Source organism: Lampetra planeri, chromosome 45, assembly GCF_965212315.1.
Source record: "Lampetra planeri chromosome 45, kcLamPlan1.2.h2, whole genome shotgun sequence".
Classification (NCBI taxonomy): domain Eukaryota; kingdom Metazoa; phylum Chordata; class Hyperoartia; order Petromyzontiformes; family Petromyzontidae; genus Lampetra; species Lampetra planeri.
In genome coordinates, this window is record NC_136151.1 from 1,693,403 (window position 1) to 1,720,422 (window position 27,020).

At 53.3% G+C, this 27,020-nt stretch overlaps 1 protein-coding gene across 1 annotated transcript; it reads left to right on the forward strand.

Annotated features, from left to right (window-relative positions):
* The first annotated feature begins 681 nt into the window (after nt 1-681).
* Nucleotides 682-26,510, forward strand: LOC144732986 (E3 ubiquitin-protein ligase TRIM11-like). The gene is made up of 6 exons (XM_078614660.1): nt 682-1,239; nt 1,752-1,844; nt 2,814-3,008; nt 3,126-3,148; nt 6,363-6,466; nt 25,948-26,510. The coding sequence occupies exons 1-6, from the start codon at nt 682-684 to the stop codon at nt 26,508-26,510; spliced, it is 1,536 nt and encodes a 511-aa protein (XP_078470786.1).
* The last annotated feature ends 510 nt before the right edge of the window (nt 26,511-27,020 follow it).

Genomic DNA, 27,020 nt, shown 5'->3' on the forward strand with positions numbered 1-27,020 from the left:
TTGAATGTGAAACAACAACGCAGGTGAAGTAAGCGGTGGGTGCGGCAATGAATGGCCGGCACGGGGACCTGCAATATCGGACAAGGTGCGAGTGAGAGACGGTGACATCGCCAGCAGTGGGTGATGGAGGCAGGTAGGATTGGTGATAGATTCACACTGTAGCAAATAGCTCAAGATTCCAGGATGGGTCACAGGAGGCTACAGACAAATTCAATCTCCGATGCCACGATGACATTCACGCAACTCGTCACGTTGTGGTAATTACACTGAGATGGAGTTTCAGGACATCATGAGATATCTACAACTATGGCAACTATATATTTTATTTTAGCAGGTAAAGCTCACTGAGCTGTTTAGCCCTTTTGCAGACGCGACCTAGCCACAAATGATAGCTTATCACGTAGGAATGTATTGCAGCCAAATACTCTAAACACGTGATGTTGATTGTAAATGTGGAGGGAAAAACAAAAAAAAACGTTAAATGTCAAGGTGTGTTCACCTTGAGGCTGCTGTTTGTGCCCCTACGGGCACGTGTTCCCATTCCAGGGAGTGTCTCGTGATGTTAGTGACGACAATGAAAAAAGGATTTTACTTCCTTCTTCACCGTCGCTATAAGAGAGAGGTCCTGGTCCAGCGTCTCTTTGAGCCACACAGCGAGCAATCTCAGTGACGCCTTGGGTCATGGCGAGCGCGACTCCCAGTGAGAGTGTGGATAGTGAACTGCGCTGCTCCATCTGCCTGGGCACGTTCGCCTGCCCTTCCACGCTGAGCTGCGGACACTCGTTCTGCCTCCGGTGCCTAGAGGCCGCCTGGGAGACGGCGAGCAGCTTCAGCTGCCCGCAGTGCCGAGCGATCTTCCCTGTGCGACCCAAGCTGAGGAGGAACGTGGCCCTCGCCAACTTGGTGGACCAGCTCAGAGTTGGAGACGGGATGGCCGCGGCCGTCGTTTGTGACATCTGCGGTGATGGTCACACTCCTGTAGTGAAGGCCTGCGTGAGATGCGAGATGTCCTTCTGTGTGTCGCACTTGAAGCCTCACTTGGAGAATCCCAGGTTGAGAGAACACCTCCTGGTGGCTCCCATCGCGAACCTGGAGGAGCGGCGGTGTCGTGAGCACAGTGAGGAGCTGAAATTCTACTGCACAGTAGACAGCAGCCTGGTCTGCTCAACTTGCACCATCGCAGGAAAACACACAATACACAAGGTCCTGACGCTGAAGAAGGAGCACGAGACACGGAAGGTGAGGCCCTCAGAGTGAGACAACGCAACACGATCTGACCAATTCTGTCACTGGGCTGCACAACATGTCGTGAAAAAAAAACAATTGTGTTCATGCTCTGTTATGATTGTTTGTCCCTGCCTGTGTAGCCATCTCCTGCTTGTTGTTTAGGAAACAGCCTTAGGATGTATTGAATGCTAGGCTCTCATATATAATTTTCGTGTAAAGGAATTGAGTGGACAGATATTTGACACCGATATCACAGCCACCTGATAGACAATTATAGTTGAGTTATCTTCTAAACTAGACAACTATACTTTGGGACACAAATCCAGCACAGCTCCCACCGGCTGCTGCTACAATGAGGCATCAGCTTGCCAACTCCCAGTTCCTCCCGTCTCAGTCGCCATACAGAGGCAGCGAGGAGATGAGGACATTCGCTGTGAAGGGGTCGGTGTGAAGGGAAGGGCGGTGTGAAGGGTGGCTCAGGAGGCTAGAGTCTCCCCCTGCTGACGTCTCGTCTCCCACTGCAGACGAGCGTAGAGAAGGAGACGCGAGCGGTAGAGAAGATGAAGAAGGCGGAGGAGTCCATCAAGCGGATGGAGGCCGCTCGCAAGGAGGCGCAGGTACCATGTCCGGGCCTCACTTTTTGACCCCCGTGACCTCCACCCAGTGTGGAAGTTGTGGAGATCAAAATTTACAAGGGGGTTGTACGTTTACTGTTTTCAATAACTGCATCAGAAAGTCTGCCGCAAAGTCGGGTTACTCGGCATCGCGTTTTCCAGTGCTGAGGCAAAAAAATGGAGAGAGTGCCACGAATTGTCGGGGTGGAGCTGTGGTGCAGCTGTTGCACTGCACTGGAGGTCGTGCACCGGTATGGACGGAGAGGCACAAACACCGCACAGCTGCACCTCACGCAGTCCCTAATCGCGTCACCGGAGTTTATTTAAATAACAACTGTTTTTATTTTACCAGGTAAGGCCTCACTGACATATGCAGACTTTTTCAGAAGCGACCCTGGCTGTCAGAATGATAGTAGCTCAACAAAGTGGCTGACATGATCATCATCACGTGAAAATATATAGCAGTAGACCCATAGACATACATAGATACCCATAGAGATATTTAGGGATACATAGAGATATATAGGGATACATAGAGATATATGGAGACCCGTTGCGATAAATAGGGACAAATATAGATACACAGAGACCCATAGACTAAATTATTTGTTATTTTACCAGGAACGGCTCCACTGAGCTATGCAGATAATTGTCAGAAACGACCTGGCTATTGCAAATTATAGCTCAACAAAAGTGGTTAATTGTAATGTAGAATTTGATAGCAGCCAAATACTATAAACGCGCGACATTGATCGTAAATGTGGAGGCAAAAACCGTAGGACCCAGAGAAAAATCCAAACGACTACAGAGAGAACAAACTCCTAATATACAGGCATCAGGGTCAGTATCAAACCCCGACCAGCTATATACCAGGCAAGGAAGTCAACATCTCCTAGCCGCCATGGCGCCCACACGCACACATGTAGTAGCTCATGGCTCAGGGAGCCAACCGTGGTCTCTGCGGCTCCACAGGAATCGGTGGCCGGGATCAGGGATCGCATCACGGGCAAGTTCGCCAGCCTAAGGAAGGCTCTGGACGAGGACGAGAGGGATGCTCTACGTCGCGTGGCCTTGAAGGAGCACGAGCTACTGTCCAGGATCGAGGAGGACATCGCTCGTCACAAGCGCGCCCTGCAGCACGAGAGGGACTCGCTCGCCTTCCTGCAGGTGGGGAGCGCCTCTGTAGAGATGCCGTTTGGGTGTCCACAACAACAGAGCTGGCAGTGACAAGGGGATTCGTGGTCCAAGGGTAGAGACGTCACTCATTATCTCTCTCTTCCACAGGGGCACCTGGAGGAGACGCGCAGGTACAGATCCTCAACGTTTCACGGTTTAACACTCACAACACAGGATGTGTGTGATAGACACACGGGCTGTGTGTGTTAGACACACAGGCTCTGTGCGTTAGACACAGGGTGTGTGTTGGACATGCCGGCTGTCTGTGAGACACTGACTGTGCGTGAGATACTGGCTGTGTGAGACACTTAATGTGTGTGAGACACGGGCTGTGTGTGAGACACTGACTGTGGGTGAGACACTGACTGTGTGTGAGACACTTAATGTGTGTGAGACACGGGCTGTGCGTGAGGCATGGGCTGTGCATGAGACACTGGCTGTGTGTGGGAAAGGGCAGTCCTGCACAGATGCCATATTTTCTGTCCGTTTGCTACAGCAGAGGTGTAGGGAATTCCAACAAGACCTACATCTCTGCTTTATTGGCCTGGTTAAGGCCTATGATACCATCAGTAGGCCTGGGCTCTGGGTTGTTCTTCGTGCTTTCGGAGTCCCTGACCATCTGGGTAAAACTACAGTGAGGGAAAAAAGTATTTGATCCCCTGCTGATTTTGTACGTTTGCCCACTGACGAAGAAATAATCAGTCTATAATTTTAATGGTAGGTTTATTTGAACAGTGAGAGACAGAATAACACCAAAAAATTCCACAAACACGCATGTCAAAAATGTTATAAATTGATTCGCATTTTAATGAGGGAAATAAGTATTTGACCCCTCTGCAAAACATGACTTAGTACTTGGTGGCAAAAACCCTTGTTGGCAATCACAGAGGTCAGACGTTTCTTGTAGTTGGCCACCAGCTTGTTACCTGTATAAAAGACACCTGTTCACAAACGCAATCAATCAATCAGATTCCAAACTCACCACCATGGTCAAGACCAAAGAGCTCTCCAAGGATGTCAGGGACAAGATTGTAGACCTACACAAGGCTGGAATAGGCTACAAGACCATCGCCAAGCAGCTTGGTGAGAAGGAGACAAAAGTTGGTGCGATTATTCGCAAATGGAAGAAACACAAAATAACTGTCAATCTCCCTCGGCCTGGGGATCCATTCAAGATCTCACCTCGTGGAGTTGCAATGATCATGAGAACGGTGAGGAATCAGCCCAGAACTACACGGGATAATCTTGTCAATGATCTCAAGGCAGCTGGGACCATAGTCACCAAGAAAACAGTTGGTAACACACTACGCCGTGAAGGACTGAAATCCTGCAGCGCCCGCAAGGTCCCCCTGCTCAAGAAAGCACATATACATGCCCGTCTGACGTTTGCCAATGAACATCTGAATGATTCAGAGGACAACTGGGTGAAAGTGTTGTGGTCAGATGAGACCACAATGGAGCTCTTTGGCATCAACTCAACTCGCCGTGTTTGGAGGAGGAGGGATGCTGCCTATGACCCCAAGAACACCATCCCCACCATCAAACATGGAGTTGGAAATATTATGCTTTGGGGGTGTTTTTCTCCTAAGGGGACAGGACAACTTCACCGCATCAAAGGGACGATGGACGGGGCTATGTACTGTCAAATCTTGGGTGAGAACCTCCTTCCCTCAGCCAGGGCATTGAAAATGGGTCGTGGATGGGTATTCCAGCATGACAATGACCCAAAACACATGGCCAAGGCAACAAAGGAGTGGCTCAAGAAGAAGCACATTAAGGTCCTGGAGTGGTCTAGCCAGTCTCCAGACCTTAATCCCATAGAAAATCTGTGGAGGGAGCTTAAGGTTTGAGTTGCCAAACATCAGCCTCGAAACCTTATTGACTTGGAGAAGATCTGCAAAGAGGAGTGGGACAAAATCCCTCATGAGATGTGTGCAAATCTGGTGGCCAACTACAAGAAACATCTGACCTCTGTGATTGCCAACAAGAGTTTTGCCACCAAGTACAAAGTCATGTTTTGCAGAGGGGTCAAATACTTATTTCCCTAATTAAAATGCAAATCAATTTTTTACATTTTTGACATGCGTTTTTCTGTATTTTGTTGTTGTTATTCTGTCTCTCACTGTTCAAATAAAGCTACCATTAAAATTATAGACTGATAATTTTTTGTCAGTGGGCAAACGTACAAAATCAGCAGGGGATAAAATACTTTTTCCCTCACTGTACGTGGCCGGGAGTCGGAGTCATTCCCTGTTCACCTTGGGGTGCGACAGGGATGTCCTCTGGCTCCCACATTATTTAACATATTTTTCGACGACGTAGTCGGTGATACATTTGATTGCTGTACCAGAGGAATTTACATCTGGTACAGACAACAATGGGAGGCTGATCGATGCCCAGGTGTGGTCAAGGGATGGCCTTCTATTGGTCAACCATGTTATGTATGCCGATGATCTGGTAATTGCCGCTCACTCAGAGGAGGAGTTGGAGGTGCTGCTGCTGAACCTGGAGCATGCCACCAAGAGGTGAGGCCTTTCCATCAGCCCCACCAAAACTAAGCACCTGCTAATGGAGCTCCTAATGAGCATCTCCTAATGGAGCATCTTCGCAGATTGGAAACATTTAGGCTGGCCTGCCTACGATCCATCCTGGGTTTTAACCAGGCTGGATTGTGTGACGAGCTCACAAATCCAAGAAAGATCTGGGCAAAGTTCCATCGGTGAGCTCCTCCGGCAGGCATGGCTGCGTTGGCTGGTCATGTTCGGCCGGATAGAGGGGGCTAGACAGGCGCGGCACGGGCTAGAAAAGAAATGGAGTGACGTGGTACAGGAGGATGTGGAGCTGAGTGGACTTGCCGATGACTGGTACCAGCGGTGTCAAGATCGGCCTCTGTGGAAGAAGCTCGTGAAGGACGTTGCTGTGCAGTTGGAGGCAGGAACCCTCCAACAACAACGGAGGTCGGAGGAGCGACGCTCACAACAACGAGCGGAGCGCCGGGGTGGCTAAAGCACAGCAAGTTGGCACAGTAGGGGGGCACAGGTAGTGCATCAGCCAGTCATCTCAGTCAATTCAGTCAATCAACCCGTGGCACCTGGGTCTGCCCCGTGACCTCCTGCCAGCTGGCGTTCGACACTTCACGTGGCCTCAAGGTGCACATAGCCTGGCACAAGCGTCGTGGTGACGTCACCACCACTTAGTGGCGAATGGCGGTTGTTGTGTGTGGGACACTGGTTGTGTGTGAGACACGAGCTGTATGAGATACGTGCTGCGTGTGCTATGGATGCTGAATGTTCCAATGCTGTGGTTAAACGAGGCTGTGTGTGATGCTGTTGGTGGTTGTCCCAGGAGAGAAATCCCAAAGGAATCCGCACCCCCACCTCCCACTTCACTGGACGCCATCACGATCCGCTCCCTTGAAAGGGTCGTGAACAGATTCCTGCCTGTCGTCTGTGAGTTCCTCAGTCTTGCACCCGCCTGTCCCGCTGTGTTGCACTGCACTTCTATCCTCCCCACCTTCATCAACATTTCATTTTATTTTACCAGGTAAGGAAGCCACTGAACCATGCCACTCTTTTTTCGGAAGCGACCCGACAATCACAATGACAGCTCTACGAAGTGGCTCTTCACATCGATATTTATAGCAGCAGCCAAATCCTCTGAATGCAAATTGATTCTAAACGTGGAGGGAAAAACGCGAGGAACCAGGGAAAAATCCACGCCACCACGGGGAGAGAGACGCAGACTCTGAAAGAGAGCGACATAGATCAGTGGGCCCTACCTGGTTAAATAAAATTAGTTTAACAGTTTAAATATTCTACTAAACACTACTGCTGTGTACTGGGGCAAGTGCTGTTAGCGAGCACAGCACCTATGAAGGCCGGCACGGTACACGAGGGAGTGGGTGGCCAGCACCACGCCCGGCCGACTTTATCTCTCTCGTGCCGAATGTTTATACATCACACCGGCAGAGAGCAGCGCAGCCTGAACCATTGTTGTACTGTACATCTACGCTTCTACGTTCACGATCCCCACCATCGCCAACGCACACCGACGAGAGCAGTGAAGTATGGTCGAATAATTCCCCCACCCAGGACACGCACGGCGCGCGGAGGCGCACATCCAGCAGCGGAGTGACACACAATTTTTGTGGATGGATGTGAGTGTGTGAGGCTGTGTTGGCTGTGGTACAGGCGTCGTGTTTGTAGAGTGACGCTGTGAAAGTGGCGCTCACATCGTGGTGATGGCATCATCACCGCTGTTCACTGCCACTGCACACACATCCATGGTCAAATTACTGTAGTAGTATTATTGTTATTAATTATTATTATTCACTAATTATTATTCACAAGTGATTAGCAGTATGTGTACACTGATACTAACGAATATTAGTATATGTACACTAATACTAGTAAAAATTATTATATGTACCCAAATATTAACGAATATTAGTTTGTGTACACTAATACTAACGAAAATTAGTATGTGTACACTAATACTAACGAATATTAGTATATGTACACTAATACTAACGAATATTAGTATGTGTACACTAATAATAACGAATATTAGTATATGTACCCTAATACTAACAAATATTAGTATATGTACCCTAATACTAACGAATTTTAGTATGTACACTAATACTAACGAATTTTAGTATGTACACTAATACTAACGAATATTAGTATATGTGTAGTGCCTGAAAGTACGCGCCACACGCGAGAGTGGGTATACGCGAGAGTGGAGTACAGTGGGAGCAAACGAGGTCGAAGGGTCGTTGTTGCTAGGCGTAGGGAGAAGGTCAGAGACGAGTAGGGGGCAACTAAGGACACAGAGCGCTGATTGGCTGGGAGTTGTTGTTGTCCCAAGGAGGTGACGTGCTGTCTGAGAACAGTAGCAGGTGGTAAGAGGTAATTAAGGACGCAGGGCGCTGATTGGCCGAGGAGTTATTGTTGTCGCTAAGTGGCGCCGCATTGTCTGGGAAAACATGCCAGGTGCCAGCGGGGGCTGGGGGCGAGTGGCGTCACGGGGGATGCCTCAGATTAATTGGAGATGAATTGGTTGGGGGATAAAGAGAGGGGGTTTTGGAGCAGACGGGAGTTCGCGCCTGGGAGGAGACAGAGGATGTTGGAGTCGAAGCAGCGGAGCTAATAGCAGTGAAGAAGAGTAGGGTAGCAGTGGAGAAGTGTAGGGTAGCAGTGGAGAAGTGTAGGATAGCAGTGGAGATGCCAGCAGAAGCGGCTGGAGTGAGACGACGAAGCCAGTAGAAAGCGGCTGGAGTGTGGGAAGAGAAGCTGATAGAGATACGGCTGAGTGTGACGGCGGAGCCGATAAAGAGCGGCTGAACTGTGACAGGGAAAGTGGAGAGGAGAGTCGATGGAGAGACGCGCAGCGAGTGAGGCGAGCGAGCGGAGAGCGAGGAGGAGAAATGTTGATCGGTGTTAGCTGGAGGAATGTTGATCGGTATACACGAAATAAAATGAGAGAGAAAAGCAAGAAGCTGTCGTGTCAAGTCGAGAAACTACAACTGGAGTCAGAAGTGATTAAAGAAGCGCGCCAACATGTCAAAGAAAGTCGCTAAGAGGAAGAACGTACCGGCGGGCTCGTCGACCGACAGCAGCGATGCAGACGTGATACCCCCGTCGGGGTTGGAGGCTGTGGCTCCTCCGATGGACCTGGATGGTGGGGCACCTCCGCGGGAGGAGGATGACCCAGACGACGATGACGAACCAAGCCCGCCTCACGTATGGAGGGCTGCGATGGCTGAGTGGGAGGCCAGAATGATGGCGCTTGCGAAGGAGTTCGAACGATTCATGCTAACGATACGGGAGGCGCCGACGGGATCGGATCAGCCGCCGCACGAGCTCGCGACACCAGCGGTGGCTGACGGCGCAGCTATATATTTCTCCAGCTACGCCAGAAGCGGAGCCGGACGCCGATTAGGCGCCGGGGTCGCCGACTCCGGGCTCACGACGCCGGCTGCACTTGGAACGGTTGAGGCTTCACGACGAACCAGCGGCGGTGACGGCATGGCCTCTGGTGGTGTGCGCCGGCGCGGTCGGGGGCCCGTCGGAGTTGGAGGAACCGGGGTCGCTGGCAGCAGCGGCCGCACGGCCGCTCACGAGCCTGCCTCACCGCCCCAAGACGTACGGGGGTGGCGCCCGGCGGACGTGCTACGAGTGCGGATGTCGAGGACACTTTGCACGGGACTGCTGGAGATGGAGAGGCGCCTTTCCAAGGACGACGGGAGACTAGAACCGCGGATTCTCCCCATTCCGGGACCAACAGGCAAGTCGCGACACATTTTAATACATGGCCGTATTCTTCACATCACCCATCCGTGACACCACACACTGTGAATCCCCCTTCGTACGAATCGCACAGTAATGCTGTATGGGGCGCGTTGGTTCATCACGTTTTGGGTTCCACGCCGGGTTCGTCGGATGTGATGGCGCTTGTTCAAGGGGTACAAATTAGAGTAATTTTTGATACGTGGGCTTCAGCGACCCTCTTTTCTTGGAAACTTTTGATCATTGCCAACCTCGCCCCAAGCTTTGGAACCAGTGGATGTTACGTGTATAGCGGCAAATGGGGGCAGGTTGGGAATTTTGGGTCGCGTGCTCGCAACAATTCAAGTTGGGGAGGTGTGTGTAACGGGATATATTTGGGTTCGGCTTCTCTGGCCGTGCCATGTTGTTGGGCACAGATTTTTTTCTTACGAAGGATGCCATTACGATCTCAATAGAGGGATGATGGTTGGAATTGCCATCGGGGAAATGCCTTAAATTTTTGGGAACTCCATCTAAATGTGCTACGATGATTGTGGCGTGGATTGTGACGATGATGATGATTGTGACGATGATGACGATGATGTTAGGTACACAATGTATGTGGTTATTAGCTCATGTAAATGCTGTGGTGCAGGCGGTGGTTAGTCGCACAGTGCGTGTTCCACCTGCGATGCAGATGCTCGTGCCTTTGCGCTTGAAAAGGGCCTGCTATTGGATAACCTGGGGGAAAGTGTATTGTTGACGCCGTCAAACGCCATGGCACAGACGCCCTCCTTGGTCGGAGCTTTTACGATGGTGCCGGAAAATTGCCAACCATTTATTCAGATTGTTAATACGGGGCACGAGTCAGTTGTTATTCAAGAAGGGACTACGTTAGCATATGCATTGGCTGCACAGAACTCAGAAGGGGTTGCGTGCTTGGCAGCAGGCGAGGGAAATGCACTGCCGCAGAGTGATGAGGAACCGGGATGGTTCCGGGATTTGTAATGTAATGATGATTTGACATCTGAGCAGGGGTCGCATCTCCGTAAGCTGGTTTTGGAATTTAAGGACGTCTTTAGCTCAGGGAAATATGATGTCTGCCGCACGTCCCTATTGAAACATCACCAGATTGCAGTGGGAGTCATGTTTGATATACCTTGACGACGTCATTGTGTTCAGTAAGGATTTTGAGGGGAATTTGCAATGGCTGCGAGCTGTGTTTGGCCGGGTACGGGACGCCAATTTGAAATTTAAAACCCAAAAATTCCATTTGTTGAGAACGTCTTTCAAATATTTGGGTCATGTTGTCAGTGCGGCGGGAGTCGCCACTGACCCGGAGAAAACGAGTTGTGTACGCACGTGGCCAGTGCCGAAAACGGGGTCGGAGGTGCGTAGCTTCATGGGATTTGCGTCGTACTACCGTCGATTTGTCAAAGATTTGCTACGATTGCGAGGCCACTGCATACACTGACCGCTAAGGGGAAAAAAAGTTCCTATGCGGTGACGAGGAACAGCGTTCGTTGAAACGCTTCGGGACGCTTTAGCAGACGCACCGCCGCTCGGATATCCAAATTTTGGAGAGATGGTTGTTCTTGACACCGATGCCAGTGACATAGTCGCTGTTTTGTCGCAGAAAATCGATGGGGTGGAAAGAGTCATTGCATACGGCAGTCGCGTGCTGTCTGCCGGTGGAGCAAAAATATTGTGTAATGCGCAGAGAATTGTTGGCGATTGTATACTTCGTGCAGTTGTATCGACAATATTTGTGGGGATGTCGTGTTGCAGAAATGTTGTATTGTGGTGCTGTTGTGCTTGAGGGGAAAATTTATTTGCGATGCGCACGAGGATTGATGCATTTGGGTGAGAAGAAAACCGCATTGACTTTGAGTAACGATTTTTCTTCACTGGCCGGGTTTGCAGAACGATGTTTATTTGTACGTTAATGCATGTAATGGGTGCACGCGGTGAGAGTTGCGGTGCAACCATATTGAGAACCGGAGGCCCCGGCCCTGGTCAAACTGGATGTCAAAACTAAGGGAAAGTTGTCAGCGGTGCCTGCACCCATGCAAGTAGCATTGGACCGTCTGAAAGAGGCTAGAGAGGCCTGACTGGGGAATACGGAGCGGATTCAGGTGGCTAATGAGTGCCTGCACGGTACACAGCCTACGCGGAAGCCATGGCAAGTGGAAGACAGGGCTTGGTTGCATTGTCCTATGGTGCCAATGGGCACATCACCGAAATTCCATTGCCCTGGCAGGGTCCCATTGAAATTGTGGAGGTTCGAAGGGACACAGTTTACGGATTCGGTGCGGTCGTCGATTGTGGCATGTTCACCCATCGCGGTTGAAGAAATATGTATTGCCTTATGATGGGTCATCTCCCATCCCGGAGCGGCCTGTATTAGATGTGTCCAACGAGCGTGTTGTGCGGCGGCGTGAGAACGCACCTCAGCAGTTTACCCTGCCAGTGTGTCGACACGATCACCATTTTTGAGTGAGGTGCCGCCCCGGGACGCATGGGAATGGAATCCGGTTTCGCCAGGGACCGGCCGGTGTTACGAGGAGTGGCACACATCACGGGCAGGATGCTGCCCTGCACCCATGGAGGGATGCTCCCCGCCCTTGTCCCCTGTTCACCTGGGCCGGGGTGATGGACCGGCTGCGGGTACCCGCTCCCGAAAAGGGACTTTTTCTTGACATTCTGTGGCGTAGTAGTCGTGTTGTATTGTCAGGGGGGGTATCGTGTAACTATGTACATAAGGGTTGTTGTGTGTTGCCGTGTGACGCGTTATACTTAGCGGGGACGGCTAATTCTTTAAACATGGGGGGGGGGGGGGGTGATGTAGTGCCTGAAAGTACGCGCCACACGCGAGAGTGTGTATACGCGCGAGTGGAGTTCAGTGGGAGCAAACGAGGTCGAGGAGTTGTTGTTGCTAGGCGTAGGGAGAAGGTCAGAGATGGGTAGGGGGCAACTAAGGACACATAGCACTGATAGTCTGGGAGTTGTTGTTGTCCAAAGGAGGTGACGCGTTGTCTGAGAACAGGAATAGGTGGTAAGAGGTAATTAAGGACGCAGGGCGCTGATTGGCTGAGGAGTTGTTGTTGTCGCTAAGTGGCGCCGCATTGTCTGGGAAAACATGCCAGGTGCCAACGGGGGCTTGGGGCGAGTGGCGTCGCGGGGGATGCCTCAGATTAATTGAAGATTAATTGGTTGGGGGATAAAGAAAGGGGGTTTTGGAGCAGACGGGAGTTCGCGCCTGGGAGGAGACAGAGGATGTTGGAGTCCAAGCAGCGGAGCTAATAGCAGTGAAGAAGAGTAGGGTAGCAGTGGATAAGTGTAGGGTAGCAGTGGAGAAGTGTAGGGTAGCAGTGGAGATGCCAGCAGAAGCGGCTGGAGTGAGACGACGAAGCCAGTAGCGGCTGGAGTGTGGGAAGAGAAGCTGATAGAGATACGGCTGAGTGTGTCGGCGGAGCCGATAAAGAGCGGCTGAACTGTGACAGGGAGAGTGGAGACGAGAGTGAGGCCGGTGGAACGCGGCGAGAGAGCGGAGAGCACGGAGGAGAAATGTTGATTGGTGTTAGCTGGAGGAATTTTGATCGGTGTCAGCTGGAGGAATTTTGATCGGTATACGCGAAATAAAAGGAGAGAGAAAAACAAGAAGCTGTTGTGTCAAGTCGAGCACTACATAATGCTAATGAATATTAGTTTGTGTACACTAATACTAACAAATATGTGTATGTGAACACTAATTCTAACAAATATGAGTGTGTACACTAATACTAACGAATATTAGTATGTGTACCCTAATACTAACGAATATTAGTATATGTACACTAATACTAAAGAATATTTGTATGTGTACATAGATACTAACTAATATTAGTATATGTACACTAATACTAACGAATATTAGTATGTGTACATTAATACTAACGTTTATTTTGGGCTTACGCCTAAGAGTTATTACCGGCTTATGCCTAGAGTTATTACGGCTTACGCCTAACACGGGACGGGACTAGCATATATCTCCCCAGGGGTATGATTTTGGGAAACCTATGACCCCGACTATCCGGGCTCTTCCCACTGCACCAGCCGAGGGCTAAACCAACTTCGGACGGCCGGGTTAAGCAGCCACCCTTAACCTCGTGTTAGGTTACTCTACCCCGGGTCCCAACTTCCACCCTCTCACGTTCCTGGCTCTCACGACGACCCCGCTCACGTCACAGGTTCCAGCTTAAGTTCCTCAGGGGGACATGACGTCACTACCCTGCCCTCTGTGCACGACGTCACTTCCTGTATCGTCATCATCCTGGAATGTCCTCTACATCACACACCCCCCCCCTCCCGGCTGCAACCATTTACGAGAGCGGAGTCCACCCAGACAGGAAGCCACCAACCACGGATGAACATAAGTGACACGAGTGTGAAGACAAGACCGGCTGTTAGAACGAACTCAACACTAGGGCAGCACAGTACAAGGTCAATTCTGGAGAAAGTCCCCACCCGAGACCACGGAAAAGTAGGGGCAAAGGTTGCAGATTGAAGAAAACAGCCCCGCTGTCCATCACCGACTTCGTACGCTCCTCGAGCCCACTTCCCCGTGCGGCATCGGTCATCATAACCGGCGGAGCGCTGGCCCATGTCAAGTCCGCCGGCACATCCGCTGGGTGAGGCGCCGCCGGTGGTACCACTGGTGGGGGGCGCAGCAGGGGCATCCAAGGGCAGGCCGCTGCCCCGTTAGGCATCAGCTGATGGAACCGGCGATGCACCGGCAGGAGACAGGTCTGTCACCGGAACATCCGCCGAACGGCCCGTCGCCGCCAGCGTCACTTTCGGGGGCTCTGCGGGCATACACATGGGCAGGGCATCACTCGCGCCATCACAACCCGTGCGGCTCGGCTTGTCGGACGCATCAATCGCCGGCCGCTCCGGAAGTGGGGATGATTCAGAGAGGCCCAGCGGAACAACCCGCTTGAGCCGAGATGGGTGTACAATCCAATGGCGGCGACCCAACCGAATACGGATGCCTTGCGGTCGGCGGACCTCCACGACCTCGACTGTGCCCTTCCAAGGGCGATGCAATTTAGGGGACGTGCCAACAGGTAATTGTATAGCTGGATGAAAAACACTATAGCCAGCAGCTTCCTCCTGGTTACACAGTATTGCTGTTCAGTGGGAGACAAAACACGGCTGCCATAGGCGACAACCCGCTCCACCCCATCAATAACCTGAGCCAGTACCACCCCAATGCCCGTGTCACTAGTTTGGGTGTCGAGGAGGAATGGTCTCGAGAAGTCCGGGTACCCCAAGGGGCGGTGCATCCGCCAAGGACGTGCCAAGTGCCCTAAAAGCAGTCTCCTCCTCCATCCCCGAGCGAAATTTCTGACCTTTGGCAGAGAGTGCATGCAGTGGCTTCGCAATTGCCGCAAAATTGCGGACGAACCGGCGATAGTATGATGCGAAGCCAACAAAGCTATGCACCTCAGCGACACAAGCTATCTTGTCCAGATCCGTGGAAACACTTTACACACTTACAATGTGTCCCAAATACTTCCCTGATGGTTGCAACAAGTGACACTTCTGCGGTTTGAACTTCAAACCCGCGGCACGCACTTTGATGAACACTGCCTCAAGACTTTGCAAGTGCTCGTCAAACGTACGTGTGAAAACAATCAAGTCTTCCAAATAGATTAAGCAAGATTCCCAATGCAGCCACGCCAATACCATCTCCATGGGCCGCTGGAAGGTGGCCGGGGCCGAATGGAGACCCATAGGAAGCCGATTGAATTTGAACGGCCCCTGTGGTGTGCGGAAAGCAGTCTTGGGTCTAGAGGCCTCGTCAAGTGGCAATTGCCAGAAGCCCGAGAACAAATCTAGGGTCGAAAAGAACCGCACACCCGAGAAAACTTCGAGGGAATCGTCCATGCGAGGCAATGGATATGCATCAGCCACTGAGATCTTGTTTAATTTATGGAAGTCGACGCAGAAACGGAGACTTCCGTCCCGTTTCTTGACTAGCACAATGGGGGCACCCCACGGGCTAGTGGATGGGGAGATAATGTCCGCGGCCAACATGTCAACAACTGCGGAGTGGACATAATCTTTTTTCGCCGGGCTAAAGCGGTGCAAATTTAGCCGAATAGGTGCCGAATCGCCCGTATCAATGTGATGTTCCAGAAGAGTGGTATGAACCAAATCGAATTTACTCTGGCTAAACACATCAGTGAATCTGCCAATTAGCTTGCGGAGCCGCTGGTGCTCCTCGGAGGATAACGAGGCATTCTCGTTACACAACGCATCGATCCACGATGCGTCGGTCCTCCCTTTGTGCAGCACGCCTGTCACAACCCCTCCAGCTGGCCTAGCATCATCGGGAGGATGGCCTGGGGTGGCGTGCGCTAACATCGCACCCACCGGCACGACGATCGGCGAGGGGCCCGAATTCGGCCGTCAAGGTGTCAAGGTGCCCACCAACCCGTCGCATCTCGAGAAATAATTGGAGTGAGACAGGAGGATGCCTGTCTCTGGGGACTCCAATTTCAAGGGTCTGCGCAGCCTGAGGGGTAGCAAGATTTGACACCCAGGTGGGACCATCAAAATGCAACCACCCTCCCGACGGCATCTCCATGCACCCCTGGTCGACCAGGATCCGCACGGGCATCCTGGCGGTCCCCAAGAGGCATGGCACCGCCAAGGTCTTAGAGACCAGAACGGGCCCCACCAATTCAATCTTGCTGATTGCAACCGAAGTGACGACGTGGCACAAAATGCCAAGGCTGCCCCCGTTCGCGGTCACCTGACCACACACCCGGCGGGGACTCACCCACTGCCCTGCCCGACGACGTCGCCACGGCCGCAGCAGCGACGCTGGGCCGCAGTGCTGCATCAGCCCCGGCACCCAGCAGGGATGTCGCAGCGGGGTGCAGAGCCGCGGCCGCAGTTACAGCGTGCAGCGCAGTCGTGCTCGAACCGGCCACGATGGACGAAGCAGCGGCGCCCATGGGGCCGGCCATGACAATGGATATGGAGCCCACCTCCGGCGTCGCATGAAAAATGGCGCCCGGTTTTGGCGTGGTGCACAAAATGGCGGCCGATGGCGGCGTCGCTTTCGAACATGGCGCCCAACTCCCGCGGCGACGTTCAAAAAGGGGGGAAGATGAAATGGCGGGAACCCCGCGTTCCCCGTCGAAAATTGTGCCCGCCGCGTGCACGCGATATCCCACCTCGGCCATCGTGATGGCGAGCTGTGCCATCGTGCGCTGGAGCAGCTCCAGCTGCCCCGCGATGGCCCACCACGTGTCCGATGGCGGCGCGGCAGCTCCTGCAACCGCCATCTCGTCCAGCTCCGGCCGAGCCGGCTCCATGGGGCGCGTCTCCGGGGCCCCTGTCTCCGGGATCATCGCGAGGCCCTCCCCGATGTCCTCTTCATCGTCAGAGTGCACTGCAGGCGGGAGTCTTCGTCTCGCGCCGGACTTGGACATAGCGGCGAGAAACAAAGCCCCTTCCGACACCAGTTGTTATGGTGCAAATGGCGCAGAGGCAAGTCTTGTAGGGGCTCACGCCAGGGTTTATTATGGGCTTACGCCTAAGAGTTATTACGGGCTTACGCCTAGAGTTATTACGGCTTACGCCTAACACGGGACGGGACTAGCATATATCTCTCCAGGGGGGTACTGAGAAAACTACCACCCCGACTATCCAGGCTCTTCCCACTGCACCGGCCAAGGACTAAACCAACTTCGGCCGGCCGGGTCCCAACTTCCACCCTCTCACGTTCCTCTCACGACGACCCCGCTCACATCACAGGTTTCAGCTTAAGTATCTCAGGGGGACATGATGTCACCGCCCCGCCCCCAGTGCACGACGTCACTTCCCGTGACGTCATCGTACCAGAGGGTGAGCGTGACGTAACATCAACAACTTTTCCTCTACAATAGTATATGTACACTAATACTAACGAATATTGGTTTGTGTGCACTAATACTAACGAATATTAGTTTGTGTGCACTAATACTAACGAATATTAGCATATTTACACTAATATTAACGAATATTAGTTTATGTACACTAATACTAATGAATATTAGTATGTGTACACTAATACTAACGAATATTAGTACAGTAGTACCTCGGTATACGTCGTGAATTCGTTCCAGAAGGTAGGACTTATACCGAAAATGACGTATAACAAACGAATTATTCCCTTAAGAAATAAAGGGAAAGGAAATAATCCGTTCCAGAGTATAATAAATTATATTTTATATGGCATATTAGACATTAATGGGGTTGTATAAAATGCATACATAAATTAAAATACATGCATAAATGAATTAAAAGAAATTTAAATAAATATAAAATTTAACGTCACTTTACCTTGCTGAGAGGAGTTGATAGCCTACGAGAATGGTGGTGAGGAAGGGGAGGGGCTTTAACTCTCTGTGAAATTTCACAGAGAGTTATAGCAAGGGTTGTGCACTGAACGAGATCTACAGGCAGACTGAGGAGCGGCGCTTTGTTTAAGTCGTGAACAGGTACGCGGTGACTAATCCCGACCCATACAAGTTCTAGCAAGCGCGTCGTATCCCAAGCAAGACGTCGTATCCCAAGACATTTCTCGTCAAAACATGACGTATGCCAAATTCGACGTATTCCAAAGCAGTCGTTTACCGAGGTATGACTGAATATGTACACTAATACAAATGAATATTTGTATGTGTGTAATAAAGGTCGTGGAAGCGACTTCTGGAATCCGGTCTTTATTTGTCTTTCGTTCACAACACTCCCATCTTACTCCTTCACGCTGCTGACAGACAGCGTGAGAGGGAGAGAGAGAGACACGCGCGGCCACGTGGCAGCCTGGACCCCGCTCCAGCGTGGCCTCACCCTCCGTTCGTTCCAGATTTGATCACGTCTTGTCCGTCTCCACCCCTTTTAATACCCGGGTCATGTGGTACCTTTCCACCAATCCTGGTTACCCTCTATGGAATCTTCTAGACTCCATCGTACGCTCCCAGGACCACGCTCCTGACTCGTCCCCCCATTGGCTGTGGCTAAAGCCAGCAGAACCAATCCTCTACTTACAGATGTTACCTTCTCATTACGTCAGGGCCACGCCCCTAGACCCCCCATTGGATATGGGTCAGGACCGGCAGAGCCAATTATCGTAACGAGGTGTGATCTATCAGCAACCCGAATATATCCTCACATTACATGTGTACACTAATACTAACGAATATTAGTTGAGGAGTAACTGTAGACATTACATCACGCTCACCTTCTGGTGTGATGACGTCACAGGAAGTGACGTCATGCACAGGGGGCGGAGCGATGACGTCATGTCTTCCTGGGGTACTTAAGCTGGAGCCCGTGACGTGAGCAGGGTCGTCGCAGGAGCCCGAGAACGTGTAGGGTGGAAGCTAGACCCAGGGGTAGGGCTGACGGAGTCTTCATGGAAACTAGCGCTAGCGTTAGGAGTGGCTGCTTTACCCGGTCGGCCAATGTTGGTTGATCCCTCGGCCGGCGCAGTGGGAAGAGCCCGGAAGCTAGAGTGCTAAGGAGCCTGGTACCCCTATCCCTGGGGAGAAGTATATTATTCCCTTAGTTCGTAGTTAGCATAAGCCCATAATAAACCCTTGGCGTAAGCCCCAAATAAACCCTTGGTGTAAGCCCCTAAGAAGATCTGCCTCCAAGTCGTCTTTACACCATTACAAATGGTGTTGGAAGTGACTTCAGTGCTCACCACCATGTCCAGGTCTGGTGCGAGACGAAGAATTCCACCTGCGGTGCACACTGGAGGAGGGTTCTGTGGTGATCCCGGAGACCGGGGCCCCGGAGGTGCTCCCGGTGGAGCCGGCCCGACCAGAGCAGGAGGAGACGGCGGCCGGGGGAGTCGGCGCACCGCCAACAGACATGTGGCGGACCCTCGCAGGGCGGCAGGAGCTGCTCCTACGGACATAAATTTGGAATGGGAATGGCGGGTTTCCGCCGTTTCCCCTCCCGCCTGTTTTGAATTTGGGGTCAACTGCCCAACAGACACGCCGCGGGAGTTGGGCACCACTTTTAATGTGACGCCACCATCGGGCGCCATTTTATACGTGACGTCGCAACCGGGCGCCATCTTTGACGCGACGCCGCAACCCGCCGCAATGTCCACCGTCATGGCCTCCCCCATGGGGGCCGCAGCTCCGCACGCCGCCGCCGGTGCTGCCATGGCTCCGCTCACCGCCGCGGCTCCGTGTTCCGCTGCGGTTGCCGCCGCGGCTCCGCAACCCGCCGGGGTTTCCCAGCTGGCCGCCGAGGCTGACGCGGCTCGGCAACCCGGCGTCACTGCCGTGGCCTTGGAGACGCCGTCAGGTGTAACTGCATCCTCGCAGTGCATGTCGTTGGGTGACCAGCGGCTGCGCCGGTTGCCTTCTGTCGTGCCGTTCGTCGTGCCGTTCGTCGTGAATAGGTGTGACTGGCTGTCCATTCAAGACCGCTTCGATGTGGTGTATGAGTCGGTGCGTTGGCCCATGGAAGAGGTGCTGTGGGCCCTTCCAACGTGCCTGGATGAGAGGGCGCTACCGGCGTTTAGGGCCATCCCTCTGGAGGACAGAGCATCGCTCCCGGCGGCGTACCACCAGATGGCCGCCGTGTTTGAGCTGCCGTCAAGCGCACGTTTGAAATTTTCCATCTGGCGGTGGGAGGAGGGGGAGTCGCCGCTGGTTTACCACTGCTCTCTCCTGGCGCTGGCTCAGGCTGCATACCCCGACCTGGTGGGCAAACACTGGATTCGCTGGCCCCTGAAAGGCTGCTTGTCCTTGCTCGTGAGCTCGGCATCGCGTTATCTATAGCGGAGGAGGGTCAGATAACATCATTAAAAGTGACCCAGAACATCCAGGCACACCTCGCTCTGCAACAACCGCCCGGGGTGGCGGCGTGCGCGGGAATTTCAGCGCCCCTCAGGAGAGGACACCTTCGCAGCACTGGCGAGGCCCGACCCCCGTGGGGGGGGTGCCAGAGGTCGTCGACCGGCGCAGCGTTGGCGAGCGGGACCTCCTCGCCTGCAGAACTCGGAGCCGGTTTCCCGCTTCCGCTGCGGCCAGCGGGGCCACATCGAGCGGGCCTGCTGCAACGCTCCAGGGACCTTCACCAAGGCCTCTCCTCCTCCCAGCGGCTCCTCTTTTGGAGCAGCTTCTGGACCCCAGGCGAGTCGCGACGCATCAATCGCACGGCCGCTCCCTTCACCTCACGCATCAAGTGGGGTTAGGGCCCATCCTCACAGGGCCATCTCTGGGGGGTCGGGCTCAGCCTCTGCACGTTCTTCGCCATCTACTGAGTGGCCCAGGTGGACCCACCAGTGGCATGCGCTCACACATCGCGTGATGGCGTGCAAGGGGTCGAGGTACCAATCCTGGTGGACACGGGTGCGTCCGCAACTATAGTTTCCGAGTAATTTTTCTGTTGCTGCCAAGCAGCGTTGGGCCGTTGGGGCCGGTTCGAGGTGCTTGCGTGGCTTCAAATGGCAGAAACTTGGGCATTTGGGGCCACATTATGGCTTCCATCAAAATTGGGGAATTTTAATTGGTGGGGCCCATTCTTGTCTCCAGGACCTTGGCAGTGCCATGCTTCTTGTGGACAGACTTTTGGGCAAAAATGCCCGTGCGAATCCTTGTGGACCAGGGTTGTGTAGAGATGCCATCGGGGGGGGGGGGGGGGGTGGTTGCCCTTTCTGCAATCTGCCACTGTACTGTCCCCCCTTGCCGCCAGTGTACGGGCCTTGACTAAGGTGTCTGTGACTGTTCCACCGGGGTTACAAGTCCTACTATGCCTTAGGCTGCGCAGGCCATTGACATTGGATTCCCCGGAGGCAGGTATCCTCTTGTCACCCTCAAATGACATTTCTAGGACGGACGGGTTGGTAGGCACTTGACAGCCATTTCGGTGGGCCAGGACCCCTTTTGCAGGGCCTAATTTCGGGGCCCTCGCCGATCGTCGTTCCGGCCGGTGCCGTTTTAGCACACGCCACCCCAAGCCCTCCTCCCGATGACGCTAGGCCAGCTGGAGAGGTTGTGACAGGTGCGCTGCACAAAGGGAGGACCGACGCATCGTGGATCGATGTGTTGTGTAACGACAATGCCTCGTTATCCTCCGAGGCGCACCAGCGGCTCCGCAAACTCATTGAAAGGTTATATAATCTCAGACGCACCACACTCCTGGAACATCACATAGATATGGTCAACTCGGCCCCTATTCGGCTAAATTCGCACCGCTTTAGCCCGGCGGAAAAGGATCATGTCCGCTCTGCAGTGACGAGATGTTGGCACCGGACATCATCTCCCCATCCACTAGCCCTTGGGGTGCCACCATTGTGCTAGTCAAGAAACGGGATGGGAGTCTCCGCTTCTGCATCGACTTCCATAAATTAAACAAGATCTCAGTGGCTGATGCATATCCATTGCCTCGCATGGATAATTCCCTGGCCGCTCTCTCGGGTGCGCGGTTCTTTTCGACCCTAGACTTGCTCTCAGACTTCTGGCAATTGCCACTCGACGAGGCCTCTACACCCAAAACAGCGTTCCACACACCCCTGGGGCTGTTCCAATTCAATCGGCTTCCTATGGGTCTCCATTCGGCCCCGGCCACCTTCCAGCGTCTCATAGAAATGGTCTTGGCAGGGCTGCATTGGGAATCTTGTTTAATCTACTTGTTATTGTTTTCGGCCGTACGTTTGACGAGCACTTGCAACACCTTGAGGCAGTGTTCGTCAAAGTGCGGGCCGCGGGCATGAAGTTCAAACTACAGAAATGCCATTTATTGCAACCATCAGTAAAGTATTTGGGACACATTGTGAGTGCATCAGGTATGGCCACGGATCCGGAAAAGACAGCTTGTGTCCGGATGTGGCCGACTCCTACATCTGTTGCTGAGGTGCGTAGCTTCATTGGCTTCACATCATTCTATTGTCGGTTCGTCCGCGATTTTGTGAATATTGTGAAACCACTGCACGTACTCTTCACCAAAGGTCAAAAGTTTCGCTGGGGGGTAGAGGAGGAAGCCACTTTTGTGGCACTTCGCACGGCCTTGGTGGATGCACCGCCCTTGGGGTATCCGGACTTCTCCAAACCATTCCTCCTCGACACCGATGCCAGCGACATGGGCATTGGGGCTGTCCTGGCTCAGGTGGCCGACGGGGTTGAGAGGGTGGTGGCCTATGACAGCCGTGTTTTGTCTCCCACTGAACAGTGGTACTGTGTGACCCAGAGGCAGTTGCTGGCCATAGTGTTCATTGTTCAGCTGTACAGGCCTTATTTGTATGTTAGGCGGTTTACCATCCGGACCGACCATGCGGCCCTGCAATATTCGCTGCAGACTGACCAGCTCTCGGGTCAACTGTCCCGCTGGCTCGAGGTACTCCAGGAGTACCCCTTTGACGTTATCCACAGGAAGGGGGCACAGCATGGGACTGCGAATGGCCTTTCCAGGTAGTCTACGGATGGCGGACGCTTGTACCATGGGTTCCAGATGATGCAAGGCCCCAGTGGACACCGAGGCCCAGTTGGTTGCATTGGCCGAAGCGGCTTCGCCTCCGGGTGTGGCGTTGCCTGTTGATTTCGGCCTGGGACTCCCCCGAGAGGTATGGTCCAAGTTGCAGATGGAGGATTCCTTTCTGCTGAGGCTACGACGCCGTGTTGGGCCAAATGCCCGGAGCTCGGCTCCATTGGCTGCCCCGGTGATCGCCGTACATGACGGCCTCCTCATGCGTTGGGATGCCCAATTGGAACGCTATTGTGTGTTTGTACCCATTGGCTTACAAAGTAAATTAACCCGAGCTATTCACGAGAAACTTATGCAACTTGGCTAGAATAAGACCTTGTTGACCCTTAAACGGGACTACTATTGGCCGGGTGTGGAGAGTGACGTGGCACTGCTTTTTAAAGATTGCCAGGACTGTGCACGGAGGAAGGCCCCAGTTCGCCAGGATCAGGCCCCGCTGCAGTCCATCCAGGTTTCTCGTGTCGACGAGCTCATGGCACTCGACATTTTGGGCCCATTCCCAGCATCCCAACAGGGTCACAGGTATCTCTTGGTGGGAGTCGAATACCTCACCCGTTGGCCTATGGCGTGACCTCTGATGGACCAGTCGGCCTCGTCCATCACGGAGGCGTTCGTTCAGGGGTACGTTCTGGACAATGGTGCACCAGAACAGCTGTTAACCGATCAGGGGCGGAATATTTATTCCCGGTTGCTCAAGGAGGTCTGCGACCTTCTTGGCGTGAAGAAAATCCACACCTTGCTCTACCACCCCCAGTCCGACGGGATGGTAGAGCGCTTGAACCGCACCCTCACATTCATGTTGTACCACCACGTGAGTAACTCCCAATTGGACTCGGACCTGTTCATTCCGGGGGTTCTGGCTGCGTATAGGTTGGCTCCTCACGCCTCGATAGGGTTCTCTCCCTTTTATTCAATGTATGGGAGGGAACCGGAGCCTCCGATGCACGTCCAACTGGACCTGGGGCCTTCGAAAAAAAGTTCGCCGGTGCCTGTCCCAATGAAAGTCACGCTCGACCGGTTGCGCAAGGCACGGTAGGCGGCTTTGGACAATTCGGCCAGCCGGCAGGCAGGTAATGAGCGCATGCTCAAACACCAGGCGGCCGGCCTTCTATGGGAACAGGGGCAGAAGGCGTGGCTGCACTGCCCCCAAGTACCTGTTGGCACGTTCCCTGAATTGCATCGCCCTGGGCAGGGCCCTGTCGAGGTCGTAGAGGTCCGCCGACGACAGCGTGTCCGTATTCGGTTGGGCCACCGCCACTGGATTGTGCATCCATCACGGCTTAAGCGGGTTGTACCGCCTGGCCTCTCTGATCCATCCCCACTTCCGGAGCGGCCAGCGATTGATGCGGACGACAAGCTGGGCCGCATGGGTTGTGATGGAGCAAGCGATGCCCTACCTGTGTGCGCCTGCAGAGACCCTGCCGGTAACATCTATGGCGCCGCCTTTTCCGGCGGATGTACCAGCGACAGACCTGTCACCTGCCAGCACACCACCGGTTCCAACGGCCGACGCCACATGGGGAAGCAGGCCCGCTGCACACACGCACTCGAGGGGTGTGCGAATACGGTGATGGCCAATGGCGCCGTTTCTTCGACCCCCTGCCTTCATCTCACACTTTACGTTGTCCCATGAGATGAAGGCCTTCCAAGGGGCCGGTTCATTGGCCTCCAGCCTTGGTCGCCAGCTACTTTTCCATTGTCATGTTCCCAAACTTTGCCTTGTACTGTGCTGCCCTAGTGTTGGGTTTGCGTTCTAGCAGCCGGTCCTACCTTCACACACGTGTCACTTGCGCTCTTCTCATGTTGTTGTCTTCCCATCCGGGTTGCCGGGCTCCGCTCTTGTAATGGTCACAGCCGAGCCGGCTGTTTTTTTTTGTCACGGGGGGGGGGGGGGGGGGGTTAATGTAGAGGAGTAACTGGAAACATTACATCACGTTCACCTTCCTGTGCGATGACGTCACAAGATATGACGTCGGGCCGACCTTCCGGGGCGATGACATCACAGGAAGTGATGTCATGCAGAGGGGACGGGGCGATGACATCATGTCTCCCTGGGGTACTAAAGCTGGAGCCCGTGACGTGAGCAGGGTCGTCGCAGGAGCCCGCGAACGTGTAGGGTGAAAGCTAGACCCAGGGGTAGGGATAACGGAGTCTTCAGGGCAACAAGCGCTAGCGTTAGGAGTGGCTGCTTTACCCGGTCGGCCGATGTTGGTTGATCCCTCGGCCGGCGCAGTGGGAAGAGCCCGGGAAGCTAGAGTGCTAAGGAGCCTGGTACCCCTATCCCTAGGGAGAAGTATATTATTCCATTAGTTCGTAGTTGGCGTAAGCCCCTAATAAACCCTTGGCGTAAGCCCCTAATAAACCCTTGGCATAAGCCCCTAAGAAGATTTGCCTCCGAGTCGTCTTTACACCATTATATTAGTATATGTACACTAATACTAACGAATATTAGTATATGTGTAATGCGAGCGTAAATGGGGTTGTTGCTGGGCTCTGGTCCAATCACATGGCCCGGGGTATTGGAGGGCAGAGCCTGGTCTGCGGGGCGTGTGGGAGGGGCCACCGTTCACCTCGGCTCCAATGGGAGGCGAGGTGAATGGGGGCGGAGCCAGCGGGGTAGTATGGGAAGGCCGGATCTGACGATCCAGAAGGGGAGGAGTCAGGGTCACGTGGGGGGAATGGATATATATAGCCCGGAAGAGATCGGGGCAGTCGGGGAAGTTAAGAGTCTGAGCTGAAGGACCTCAGCACACCGTCGGCTAGCGGTGTGCGGAGTGCAGGAGTAGAGGAGCTAACGGAGAAGCGTGTGTGGCACGCGAGAGGGAGCGTGCGCGGGGCGCGCGCGAGACGACACTGGTCCGAGGAGGAGACCAGCGGGGTGCGGAGAAGAACCTGAATAAAAGACAAGCGGAGACCAGCAGTGCCTGACCGAGTCTTTTATTACATATGTACACTAATACTAACGAATATTAGTTTGTGTACACTAATACTAATGAATATTATTTTATGTACACTAATACTAACGAATATTAGCATGTATACACTAATACTAACGAATATTAGCATATGTACACTAATACTAACGAATATTAGTGCGGGCGTCGTCGCTGTCCTCACCACAGATGGACGCTCACCGACTCTGGACACAAACTCAGCCCACGACCGCCTCCAGATTTCCTCGGATCTCAGGACAATGACGCGGAGCGGTGTCGCCCAGAGTCGCCCCCATCACCCACACCGCTTTGATGTCTGGCACCAAGCCCTGTGCTCTGATAGCTTCTCGTCGGGTCAGCACTACTGGGAGGTGGACGTGGGGAGCGCGGAGGAGTGTCGGGTTGGAGTCGCGTACGGGACGATCCCACGGAGAGGGCGTGGTGCTGAGTGCGGCCTAGGAGGGACTGACGGCTCCTGGTGTCTACTGAAATATGGCGACAGCTTCTCAGTGCGGCATGGTGGTGTAGAGACCTCACTGTCGGTGTCGCAGCCTCCGCAGAGAGTCGGGGTTCATCTGGACTGTGACGCAGGGCTGCTGTCGTTTTACAGCGCCGACTCCATGGCGCCGTTGCACTCGTTTCACCAAACCTTCACTCAGCCCCTACACCCTGGGCTGTGGGTGGGGTGGCGGTGGTTGTACGGTAAAGTTGGTGCCCCAGTGAGGATTGTGGATCTGAGTGGTGCGTCCTGAGAGAGGTGAACATGAACGGCGAATAGTGCAGACGCCATGATGCGCGGTGCTCGCCACCATCGTCACCTCCACGCGCAGTACCACGCACGTGACTGGCTGGTGGCTGTCGGTGGCTAGGGGCTGCGTGGCTCTCCATCACAACGGCGAGGGGGTTGTGATAAAATAAGTACCGCTCTGTGTGTGTGTGAAGCCTACGTTAATGTATTCACCCAGCCAGAGCAGCGTGAGAGTAGCAATGGTGAACTGGGATGTGTTTATACACTGGTGGTGTCATAGGTTGTGGGAGAGATTCAACACTAATAATATTAATTAAAAAAGTATAAATGTACGCATACGACAGTGGCATTGTAACGCTTCTATCGTTGATTCTACAATAAAAATAAAGAACACAAACAACAACAATGTAGTTGTATACAGCTTCATTCGTGCTCACTACATCCCGCAACGCTATTAATTTGTTAAACACGAGGACCAAACCCTCTACACAGCCACTGCCAAGCAGATTAAATC